At 43.5% G+C, this 13,149-nt stretch overlaps 1 protein-coding gene across 1 annotated transcript in view; it reads right to left on the bottom strand.

The window, feature by feature from the left end:
• FBLN5 (fibulin 5) overlaps nucleotides 1-13,149 on the bottom strand; it is a 276,797-nt gene that overhangs the window by 53,198 nt on the left and 210,450 nt on the right. Inside the window, exons 7-9 of the mRNA XM_085626515.1 lie at nucleotides 8,466-8,585; nucleotides 2,938-3,060; nucleotides 1,101-1,227 (exon numbers count right to left, since the gene is read on the bottom strand). Coding sequence (XP_085482641.1) covers nucleotides 1,101-1,227; nucleotides 2,938-3,060; nucleotides 8,466-8,585 — 370 coding nt within the window. The remainder of the gene's footprint in view (nucleotides 1-1,100; nucleotides 1,228-2,937; nucleotides 3,061-8,465; nucleotides 8,586-13,149) is intronic.

Here is a 13,149-nt window from a genome sequence, read left to right as displayed (position 1 = left end):
CCATTATAGTGGCCAGGCCTGGAGCACCAGAGAGCACCCAGCCATGTCTATCTACAACAAGGAGGATGAGCTCAGGGAATATTCTGGCCTGTGTACAAAAAGTGCTTCTCTGTATCTCAGGAACAACCTACAAATGGCAGCCCAGATCTTGGACTGGACCAGTTTGGAAGCATTGGAGAGAACAAATTCAGGGATGGACGAGGAACAAAAAGCAGCCTTGACAACCATGTTAAAGCCAGCCCTGCTCCATGCCGCCCATTCTCTCTCTCTCCCATCCATTCAGTGTCTCTCTCCTTCTCTCCTCTATCGCTCTTCCCCCTCTAGCTCCCCTCTCTTTCTTGCCTTCACTCTCTTTCTCTTATCTTGATCTCTCTTTGCCTCCTCTCTCTTTCTGCCACGGTCTCTTTGGCAATAAACCCCGTGGAGCAAAACAAGGTGACAGAAGAACCTGGAGCAGGCCTTGGGCTGAAAAACCCCAGAATCCATCGGCTCCAGGCCCCAGTAAAATGCACGATGGAATATGTGGCCACGCCGGGCCTTGGCAAGATCCTGATCACACAGGAGAGGGAGGTGCCTCCATCTCTCATGACTGGCGGACGTTTTCACACAGAATGCAGCTGTTGGCCACAACCGAAGCACAGCAAATCACCACAAACACGACTGCATTGTACTCCAGCATCGGCGACGCTGTTAACCTCAGCAGTGTTCCATCTATGCGAGAGCATTCTTTGGCAAGGCGAGCTCACAAAAAAAGTCATTTCTTTCTTCACATTAAAAAGAATCGAGATTAAAAACAACATGACTCAGCCTTCCATCCTGCAGAGGTGGGTAAACCGAGCGCCATAAATGGGGGTCATAGTGACATCTTGTACTTACAGTACTTAGAAACAGCAGAAGTGCCATATTTAGCGTGATAAATAAAACAAGTGACTGTTATGTCATCTTTGGAAAGCAATGCCTTTATGTAAATGAATTCTTGGTACTGCATTACAGAACTCTACTCTTACAATCGCTTTGCGCGCGTGTTTGTTTGTTCCTTTCAGCAGGACGCGCGCGGCTCACGTGAAACTCCAGACCGCACCGAGTCCACTGCGGCTTACTTGTCATTGAAGGGGATGTAGGGCTCCTCGCACCGCGCCGGGTCCAGGCACTTGTAGGCGCCTTGGATGTTCAGACAGGTTTGTTGCGCCGTACACGTGTTGTTTCTGTTCTCACATTCATCGATATCTGAAATCAAACGTAAGAGATTGCATGAGCCTCATGCGGTGGATTCATTGACGTGAGCCTTCTATGAGCTTTTTCAAATAATACCCTTGATCATTGCATCGAGAAACCCAAGAGGCTGACGCTTTCCCAAGATGTATCCAATATACGAGAGCATAGCTAGAGCAAAACAAAGACTGATTAAACTCGACTTTTTGTGACTGTTCGGGCTTGTCAGAAGATAGTGCGAGCACTGGGGCCAAAAGTTGATGCAGGGCCCTGGGTGTTTCTTTCATTTTGTCCAGGTGCCATTTGAAGCACTTTTGTCTAAGTGTTTAAAAATGTACTCAGGGAAAGAGAAAGACTGGCCTCTGGCGCCATCAAGTGGTCCGGCCGCACAAGCTGCTTTATTATTAAGACGGCAACTTTGCTTATAGTAAAAAATCTATAGATAAAAGTTGCTGATGATGGGGCATTATATAACCCCTTTGTTTCACCCTCCTTATGACGGTCTTGTGATAGTCTCCAGTTAAAATCCAGGAGGTGATTTTCAAACATAAACAGCCTGTCCATAATGTATGGCAGTGATCCTTAATCTGTTGTCCAGGGACCCCTGGGGTCCACAAAACCTACTCAGGGTGTCCGTGACTGCTTAGAATATTACATGATATTACCAGAATAATAAAGTGCAAATAAATACAAAAGCGAAATGTAAAACTGAAAATGATAGAACGTTCTATAAATGTGACGGAATTTGACATTGGAGGTTAAACATTAAGTTAGTGTCCCCAGATTTATTTGTGGGAGCAGTGCAAGTGCATTGGACAGAATATAATATGGACGATAGGTGGCCTCAAAGTTATTTAGAAAAGCTCCAACCTTCCTATAAATGTATTTTTTATTTTTTATTTTTTTTATTTGGGAATTTGAAAATGTATTTAATAATTTATGTATTGGTTTGAGGAAGCTTGTTTCTCAATTGTTGTGTTTTTGCAGTTCAAATAATTGGAAATGCTTAGGTCGGGGTCCCTGGCTTCCAATAATGACTCAATGGGGGTCCCCAGATTCCAATTATGATTTTGTCGGGGTCACAGGGTTCCAGTAATGATTTGGTGGAGGTCCACATAAGTCAAAAGGTTAATAACTATTGATGTATGGCAAGTTTTTTATCTTCACACTCTAAGCATTTATTAGCTGATAATGGCAGAAATGGGCATTTAGGACGTGGGTAGTTGGAGTGGGGATGAAGGCTCACAAATGGTTCCAGAATTGTATTTTTAGGATGGCTTGTTTTATCTAAAAATGATAGGAGCCATTGGGGCGTTTCGGAAAGGGCTCTGAAGAATTCAAAAGGGCAGCAGAAACAACACCATGACAATGACAACCATAATATTGCTAATGACATAATGATAATATTGAAAGCAATAATAGCAGTAGCAGCAGGTGGTGTATATCGACCAATTGGGAGCATGCGCAGTGCGATAAGAATGTTTACACCTACGTAAGCAGACCATGCTTAATGTTCTAGTATTAGTAAGGCCGATTTGTGATATTTTACATAAAATTGGAATCGTTGTGAAATTAGTTCATCATTTTTTATCTTACACAGAAAAAGTATGTAAGAAGGCAGCATTTAAACAGAGCACGGTTTCTGCATCAAAATGGTATCCTTGCTTATAATGGTGTGGGATGTGGTCTTCTTTTTTTAGTTTATTAGGGTGTTGACATCCTTACCTTCGCAACTGCGGCTGTCGTCAAGAAGCAGGTACCCGGACGGGCAGGTGCAGTGAAAAGACCCGGGTCCGTTCACGCACACGTGCTGGCAGAGGAACTCCGAGAAGCTGCACTCGTCCATATCTGGAAAGGCAGAGAAAGATTAATGTGCAGGAGGTGGCGTCTGATGGCAGAATGAATAAATGTGAACATCTGTACAGGTATAACTGAGTTCTTTACCAAAGAGAGGGTGAGAGTGCTTGGAATGGTCTAGAGCAATCGGGTATGGGCAGTGCTTAATTTGTAAAAGAATAAGCCCAAAGCTTTCCTCAGAAGACCGTGGCTAGCATTATTCAGGCGTACCCTGCACATAGCAGCAGGGGCGCCATTAGTCAACCCATAGGCAGGAGCCATGGAGAAGTGCCCCTCATTTGTAACACTCCCGCAAAGGTTGTGACGTCATCACAGAGCACACGGGACAGAGGCATTTAAAGCCTCTTTTTCCTTATCCGAGAACCTGCATTCCAGATTATACACCCACCCACCTACACCTGGAGGACGGCGGAGTTTCTAGCAACAGAGAAAGGGGTACCTACCCAAAAAGTGGACTGATTTCATGGACTGGCCCCTTGGCGAGGAGTTGATTTGTGAGGGCAAAGGGCTGGCTGGAGGGGGTACTGACCTGCTGGTGGTTCTGGACCTTTCTGCCCTACGCTGAGTTGCCTGGAGTTGACGATTTTAGGGGCTTTCACCTGGTGACAGGTACCCCGGCAGTGACAGAGAGCTATGCGGTGCCCTGGTCTTATGTGTTGGTATCAAACTGCAGGTATTTGACATACCTCTGTGAGATAGGGGGAAAGTTGTGAGATATGGGATACTAAGGGCCCCTCTTCATAATTTACGGGGGGCTCCATCATTTTGCATTCCACCACTGCATCTAGGTGTCCATTGTATATTTCCAGTGTGGTCTGAAGTGAGTGCAGGTCTCCTGTGGTACAGCCCTAGTGTTAGTTTATGAGGTGAGCAACACACCCTATTGCTAGACATGTTTTTTAGATTATGATTCCTATAGTTAATTTATGAATACACAACCTCATAGAAGCATTATTTTTAGATTGGTTTGTCTTGCGCTTGGGCCCATTACTAGAATAGGATCCAAAGAACTTTCATTCAAACATAGCCAAAGTAACTTCAATAATATTCAAGTGCACAGAAATAGTGGGGTGAAATTGCACTCGGGAAAAATATTAAATGCGTAAAACTGTAATGGCAAATTGACCGCTACTGGTTTACGCGCATTAGTTCATTACAAATATTTATTACTGGTATTGAACATACCTGGAACACCCTGCCTCTCCACCTCAGGCAATCTCCATTACTGCCTCAATTCTGGAAGGACCTTAAGAACTGACTCTTCGACTGAACCACAGTACACCCCCAACCCCTCCCCCCAGTGCCTTGAGACCCTTTAGGGTGAGCAGTCGCGCTTTACAAGTAACCTGATTGATTGATTGATTAACATACCGGAAAACGTTCATGCTGGTGTCTAATTCAATTCTGCTGATACTTGATCAATGTTTCAGGCATTATGGACGAGAACATTCTCCTGATCCGATTGAACGGTCACTTGCACGTGTTCTTGTGATATAAGGTGGATTGCATTCAAGCCTGCTAGTGCCTCCACTCACCCAGAATGCCACGTTTTTTATTGATATTTTGTATATTTCCTTTCAGGTTTATCGTTGCAGTAATAGCATCTTGTACTCGCAATTAGGAACCAATAGCATTAGGTGCTGACATACGTAAACCCTGGAAGGAGATTTGCGATGCATTATGTTGTAAATTAATAACAAAAACATAAAATAAAAATATATATGTAATTGAGAGTGGCTTATATATATTTCTCGTCGTGCGAACATAACTGCTTCATCAACATCAATTAACCCAAAATGCCAGTGGTAGAGAAGGTGGCATCACACATCCTTTCACCACTAATGTCAAGTCAAGTCAAAATTCTTTATTCGACCTGCAAAAGCATTATCATAAAAGTACAGTAAAATCACATTATCACATCATATAATGAAATAAAAGTTTAAAAGAGTGATAGTAGACATATCAAATTCAGTAAATGAGCATAAAAGCAATGTGTTCTTTTATGGGTGCATAGAAGCCCTGGTCATTAAAATCTTTTTTAAGTAAAAACTCTAATGACTTCACATGGTTTGCCCCCTGTTCTACCCTCAGGCCCTCAGAGAGGAAGAGCAAGACGTGGAAACTACAGAAAGTAAACATGGCTCTTAGACCATGTTCTTCCTTTCGGACTCTTGAGAACAGGCACAGCAAGGCCGTTTCCGGACAGCCAATAGGCAAGCCTGGGCAGCTTCTTCCTTTCAGACTCAATGGGCACCAATGGCAAGCCTGGGCTGACACTTCCTTTCTGACCCCTGGGACCATACATAGCAAGGTACTACCAGGGGTTCCAATAGACAAGACTCGAAAGCCACTTCTTTTCAGACCCCTAAGAACAGGCGCAGCAATGAGGTACCAAGGATACCAATCAGCAAGACTTGGCTACCACATCCTTTCTGGCCCCTGAAGCCACACATAGTAAGGCAGTACCAGAAGTACCAATGGGCAAGCCTGGGCTGCCACTTCTTTTCTCCCCCCTGAGACCAGGAATGGAAGGCAGTATCAGGATTACCATTTGGCAAGTCAGGCAATACTAAGGGTACCAATGGGCAAGCCTGGCTGCCACTTACTTTCTGACACCTGAGACCAGGTGAAGCAGGGGCAGTACCAGGTGTACCAATTGGCAAGACTGGAACCCACTGCTAGCCCTGGCTACCTATAATGGACATCCACAAATTGCTTCTAGGTGAAAAGTTGAGAAAGGAGGAGGGAAGAGAGGACCATGTAGGAGTGGTGGTGATATCCGGGATTGATGTGTATTTGCAGATCCTTGTCTTGGTGCCAGAACTAGAAAAGGAAAAAGAGGCGTAAACAGGCCGGGTCTCAGGTGCTGTAGAAGAGCACATTGTGACATTGCAGTGGAGCATTACACCATAATGGAGAGTACTAGTGTAATACACGTCATGGTAGAAGGTGCATTCAAGAACATTCCACAGATTATCATCATTATAAGCTAGTGGCCTGTGCTCCTTCCCGTCTGGGGTGCCATATCTGATGATGGCTTCAAAAGACCTCTCCTCATAGATGTGCCATCCCTCAGAGTCTAGGCTTTGCCTTTTGTGTGGTGTTTTACTGCTTGAAAGCACTGTGCTGACACATGTCAGGATAGATGTACCCAACCAGGGCAGTTTATGAGGTACCATTAAAGGAGAATGCCATGCTGATGCAAAAAGAACAGATGATGGACAAAATGCTGAACAAATCAAACATTCACTCTCATTCACAGATCTGGGTTAAAATCCATTGTTTTCTGCACGGCACGCTATTCCAGTTCAGACCCCGCTATATGCAAATTAGTCTTGACCCTGCTCCCTATGGGAACAGTCCAGCCCGAACTGCCAGGGCAAGTCCTCCCAGGACCAGAAACAAGCATCCTAAGACCGGTTTCTGGGTATCACCCCATACCAGCCAGGCTAGCTTGAATCCGGTGGTGTAGCGAGCACGGGACCCACGTCCGAGCATACCCTTTCCACTTAGGGCAAAAAATGCAAATAGAACAGATGATCAACAGAAAGATGAACAAATCAAACATTCACCCCTAGAACGTTTAAAGCATTGGCAGAACTGTTTGAGAAGGTCTACAAAGCAGTTTTCGCTTGCTAGTGATTGTAGGGGTGCACTGGCAGAGCTGCGTGGGAATGTCATCCTTACAGCAGAGTGCAGTGTGTACGTTTTCCGTACTAAAAAACACATATGTCATGCAGGTCAGGATAGAGACTCCTCAGCTGAACTATGTGTGGAACCTCCCCTGCAACAATCAGGGACGCTGCTGCTGCCTTTGTAAGTAAGAACTCATCCATAATATTATTGCATGATTTGTACTTAGTACACACTGGGTGGATTACCAGGCCTTCTCTGATCAACCCCTGTTTTTGGTGCCCACACAGAGAGTGCCCCTCTGCTCCTTAGGCTATGTAGCTGCCTTTATGGTGAAGTCCCTTTAATAACTCTAACTATACTAGCTATAAAAGACAACTTCCAGGTAGATCTCTTGTCTCTTTCCTCTGCCTCTTTTCCCCTTATTTCTTCCATCTGCCTTGCCACCAGACTACAAACCTTCACAGAGTGGGTAACCCAGCTGCTGCAGTCAGCATGAGATGTGAATTGACAGCAGAATAGAACCTATAAAACATAACACAGGAGCTGTAGAGTTAATTATATCCGCTAGCTAATTACAATTAATATTTGTGTGCCCATCCCTCACATCTTCGTCGCCTTCACACTGCTAAACATTGCATCCCAAGCCAAGAGCTGGTCACTCATGCACCACATCAAAATACTTCCCACTATGGATCACAGTAAACACAACATTGCCAACCATGCACTCCACAATAGTGCATGCATGCTATTCATCCACTAATGCGCTACAGTGCCCCACAACGGGAAATGGCGTGCCAACAGGAACAGTGTTTAGGCACACATTGGAAGGAGGAGTACAAAAGGTAGAGTAACAGGTTACTGAAGGGCTAAGTGATCTGTGTCAGGGTACACAGTCTCCTGTCCAGTGGCGGGGCACAGCACATCGATTAAAAGAGAGCAAGGGAATGTTAATCTGTAAATTTGTCAGGAAATTGGAAAGAAACCTTAGTTGAGAATGAAGGGAGACAGGTGATGTACCAAATGCGCCTCTAATGTACTATTTTTAACTCTACAACTATTTATCTTGACAAAACATTGGTAGCCGATATTGTGAAGGCTGATATTAAACAGAGGCAGCTCCTCCACCTGGCGGAGGAGCATCGCCCCCCTTCCTGAGAGCCAGCTGAGAGAAACGAGAAAAATAAAATGATTTAAAAAAACATTTTATTATAATTTTATTTTTCTTTCCCTGCTAGAGCCAGGCAAGTCTGGGCGTGGTGGGGCCATGATGACAGCAGGGGAGCAGTAGTGCATACTGTAAGTGCACAAGACAGTTTGGCCGGATGTATAAGGCCGGCCAAACCGTCATGCGCACTTAAATCTCTATCAACCCGAGCTGTGCTGCACAGCTGGGTGGAGAAGAGGCACAGGCTCTTAGGACCTGAGCGAGTGTCAAACCAGCCCGCTCTATTACCAGTATGAGAGCAGCATCTTGATTGGCGTCTAGGAGCCTGCGCAGTGTGCACCAGCCCATTGGGAATCAAAGTCAGGCCCGCAGCAGAAGACTCCCAAGACGGCAGCCGGCAGGTAAGTGCTTTTTTTTGTTTTTGTTATTTATCCCCAACTCCCACATCTCCCCACCCCCTGCCCCGCCACTTATTATCAAGAGCAGCCACTACTGATATTAAAAAATTGCTATTGTAGTGGAAACACCAAATGAACCCATCTCCAACTTGTAAGAAACTTGACAATGCACATCAGGTTGCAAATAAAACCATTACCATTGCAAGCAATTCCATCGTCGCCAAGTTCATAGCCAGGATCACAGCGACACAGGAAAGAGCCGTAAGTGTTGACACAGTTTTGTACACATGGATTTTCAGTGGCACATTCATTCACATCTGCAAGAAGAAAAGCCTTAAATGTAACATTGACAGTAATATGGTCATAGTAATATACTACCGATGGTTGCAAGTGTTTAGCATGGATACATGGTATGTAGCATATAATATGATGACAACTCAATGGTACCGCTTGAACTGAGAATGTTTCGAGAAATTACAAAGAATCAAACCGTTCCTTGCAAATGAAACATATTTTTCAGTGATAGACGGTCAACAGACCGAGCTCTATTACCAGCTTGTAAAAATGTGAATTATTAGTTGAGGTGAATGGTAGTCCATCCCAAGTAATACATTCACTAATCTGTTAGGTCTAGATAAAGGTTTAAGTAATTTAAACCTGAGCTCAACCAGTGGAAGCGGTGTCGCAGTGCAGACATGCTTCACTTGGAGAAAATGTGCAAAGCATTTAGAAATACCAAAACAGTTAAAAGGTCAGAAACACAACACAATTAAAATCCCACTCCAATTTATATAAATATAGTAAAATGTAATAAACAAAAGGACATCAATGCGATAAAAATTCAATAAGGGGGACTAAATATATGTATTTTGAAAGAGTTAACAGAAAAAGCACCATGAAAAAGTAAAGCGCTAAATGAGGTGATTTCAGGCCGACCAAGATGGAGCGTAGCTCAGATATGCTATTCAGATTTGTCATGGTCAAAGATATTAACTTAAGACAATGGGGGCCGGATTTAAATTTTGGTGGAAAAGGTACTCTGTCACAACGGCGACTGAGTACCCTTTCCACTAACCTGAAGGTCTGCCCATCTCATTTAGAGTTGGACAGATCTTCAGTTTCTGCCACCTTCACACACCGCCAATGGTCAAACGGAGTAAGGACTATTGGAAGTTTGCCATGTGATTGGGCAGACACATGGCAAGTTCTCTCTGCCCGTCACTCTACGCTGACAGAATATCAAGGACAAAAATATTGTGTGGACAGAATATTGTATCAAAATTATTGAGGATCAAAATATCGAGAATGTAAGTCCAAATAGGTAAGTATAGCTTTACTATACTAAACTCCACATCTACGCACCTCGAAGATATATACATCCTCAAGGTACATATATGTGGAGTTAAGTATAGTACAACTTTACCCACCCACAGAAACTTACCTTCACAATATTCTTGTCCTCGATATTCTTGACACACAATATTTTAGACTCAATATTTTGTTCAAACCCTCTCGTCACTGCCATGAAAAGCATGGCAAAGGGCAGTAAAAAAAATTAAATGCCCTCCTATGCCATGGGAGAATGGCGAGAGGGTCATTGTTCTTTTTATTTAAAAAAGAAAGTCTCGCTTAGGGATTTCCTGTTTGAAAATAAAAAGGAAGTTGTAAGTTTGATGCACGACTTCATCATCTTGTCGGAGCTAAACGTCAAACTTACAATGCATTTCCAAGAACCACCATGATGACAGTTCCTGGAAATGTAAGAGATGTCTGCAGGAGGAGCAAACATTTTTATATACGGTCGGCGGAATACCCTCATCATGGTAAGAGTAAGGTACTCTGCCATGGCGACAACAATTACTCCATCCATCTATATCTCTGAAATGGAAGTCAAAATCTTTCAGCTGGGCAAGGTTGCAGACTGTGTCCAAGGAAGTCCTCTTGAGGTTAGATAGCTGTTGGACAGAGTCCTGCTGAAGCCCTGGCTTATGGGAGGAAAATCTTTAAGTGTGAAAAATTCAAATTTCATGCCCAAGGAATTTCTCTCGTTGGTGATATACTTTTTGTGCCTTTGCCCGGTCAAGATATCTGCATTCAGGTTTAGTCAGAATCTAACAAGGCTGTAGGCTGTATCCTATGATGAGTTCCACATGGCTGGACACCATCTCGCAGATGGCCTGTTGAAACAGATTTGCTGCAGTGGAGAAGCTCAAAGAGGATGAAACCTGGTTCATCAGCACAGCAAAGTCCCACCAAGGTGGTTGGTCACTGTCCTCCGGCAGCAAGAAGTCTAAACTTTTCAGAGTTTGTAGGGAAAGTCCAATTAGATACAGCAAGGGTCCCATGGCCTCAGGGACAGCAATTAGGGTTTAAGATTTCCTCCAGCAGAGGCCACCAGCAGCGGTAAGTCCAGTTGCAACTGGTTAGATGGGCACTTCAGGAAGAAGGCTTCTTGCAGTTTGTTTTATCCCTATAGCCATACAAGAGGTCAGACAGCTGACTCTTGGAGTCCACTTCTTTGTACTGCATACAATTGGGAGCAGGCCCAGTGCGTACATGTCTCAAAAAGCAGGTGCAGTTCCTCTTCTGTTCTTCCACAGGTCCAGAAGGTGTTCTGAGGCTGGTGTCATAGTTATAGTTGGCACTAGATAGTGGATGGAACTGACTCCAGGCTCTTCCCTACAAAATGGAGTAAAGGTTCCCGGGGGCACTTTTGCAGAAGCTTCTATGCGCCCTACTGTAAAAAATACCACAGTGCACATTACTTCCAAAATCCAAAATGGGGGTTACCTTTCTCCCTTGTGCAGAGCCTGTGTGCTATCCAGAGGTGTGCCCGGGGAAATGAGTACCCCCTCCTCTGAGATCATTCAAAAATGGTTCTGCTGTAGTGTCCCTCCAACTGGATTTGCAGCCATCTTAGCTTCCATGGGTCTCACCTTACATTTACTTGTGAAACGGCAGGCCCGTTATGAGCTAATTGTTTCTGGGTCCACCCTAACTGGCATTCCTGCAAAGGAAGAAAGAAAAACTCCCAACACCCAAGTCAATTTTTCTGTCCAGGAGCAGTTTTCACACCTCATTAAAGTCAAGCATTGGCTAGCAGCTGCTGTCTAGCTAAAGGAGATTAACATCCAGGAGCTTCGAGCAAGGAAAAGATAACATAGTAAAAGTAATTTTTTCTAAATACGTCTTACTTTACCATTGAACTGGATTTGTAATCAATATTAAAAACAGTGGTTGAATAATTTTTGTAGCTGGTCTCAAACCGAGACAGCAGAAATAATACTATCAGCTGCACTCTAGTTTTCTTGTAGAACAGCCAGAGCCTTCCACAATGGAAATAGCTTTTGGGAACTTGTCACTGCAGGGACCTGGTATCATATTTCTATATGTCACACTTTTAAATACCATGCACTGTACATTATGGGCCATCAAGGGCTACATTAGGGGTGATTCATTAATATTTAAAAGGAAGGGTTATTTTCACAGGTCGGGTTGCATGTTTAAACTGCAGCAGGTATGCTACAGTGGTAGGCTTGAAGCCCTGTATTCTTGTGTCACACTAGTGGATGGTACAATGCGTGTTGCAGTCCACAGGTGAGATTTAACTTTCCTTGCCTCGGGTGTCGTTTCTACACCATATACTACGGCTTTATATGAAAGTTAAAAATGCCAATCATGTAATAATCAATTTCTATATGTTTTAGGATCAGAGCATATACACTGGGCACTGGACAACAGTGCCCAAGTGTGCAGTCAGAAAAAAACAGCAATAAAATTCCTCAAAAAATGGGAGTGATCATGCAAAAAGGGCATTTTCTCACACAGCTGATATGTAAGAGATTTGTTTTGCACAATTTTATCTTTGCGTTTGGATTGCGCCAAAGCCCAATCTACTTCATAAATGTTGACATTTTGCTGTATAGGCGTTTTATCACCGCTAACAATAAACTACTGCAGTGTATGTTAATTGAAATTGACAACTCAAAATTAATTGGTGCATAGGTCGCATATCCCCATCCCATGTCAAATGGCTGTTTTCATTACAGTGCAGAGATGGTAAAGTATGCATTCATTGCAGTGTAGGCACATTGATATATTTTATGTAAAGAACTGCTCTGCCATCTTGTGACAGTATTGCTTGCTCAGCTAAAACCAGGAATGCATTAGTACTGAGTCCAGAACTGATACAATGCAATGCACTAATACACTATGAATGGAAAAATATCAGCTTTTATGGAAAGGTGGAGCTTCTTGCACGTTGTCATTTACTTGGCTGGGTAGTTTTTGCTCCCACACAGGGTACTCTAATTCTTTTGAACACTGCAGTTGAGGGTGTTTCAAGTTCATAGTGATCTGCACTTCGCTCCACTATGTCACGCCCCATGCCTATATGCTGTTTTCAAATGAGCACTACATCCTTTCACTAAACATATACAGGAGACAAATACCTGCATTTAAATTTGATGCGAATATGCTAGCCTCACTTACCACATCTACTGGGACCCCAACTCATAACTATAGCCAATCTCTGCCCTCTTTCCTCTCTCCATTACTCCTCATTCTGACTTATACTATGTGCTGGCCAGACATCTAAAGCTAGCTGTGAGAAATGTGGATTTTTATATGGTGTGGTTGTGCAACAAATGGCACAAATCTCTATCAGGTCCAGTCAGGTCACTTTGTGAAACCTTAGCTCAGTCCTGGGTACCTGTGGCTCAGAGAAGTCAGGCTTTATCAAAAGGACAAGTGTAAAGCATTAAGAAGAACCAAAGCAGTTAAATAATAAGAAAATAGAACACAATAAAAATCCAACATCAATTTAAAAAATAGGTCGTATTTTTTATCACTAAATAGACACCTCAGTGACAGAAAACTCAC

The sequence above is a fragment of the Triturus cristatus genome, chromosome 9 (assembly GCF_964204655.1).
Source record: "Triturus cristatus chromosome 9, aTriCri1.1, whole genome shotgun sequence".
In the NCBI taxonomy this organism is placed as follows: domain Eukaryota; kingdom Metazoa; phylum Chordata; class Amphibia; order Caudata; family Salamandridae; genus Triturus; species Triturus cristatus.
The sequence above is the reverse complement of the archived record's forward strand: the minus strand, read 5'-3'. Positions and strand labels throughout refer to the sequence as shown.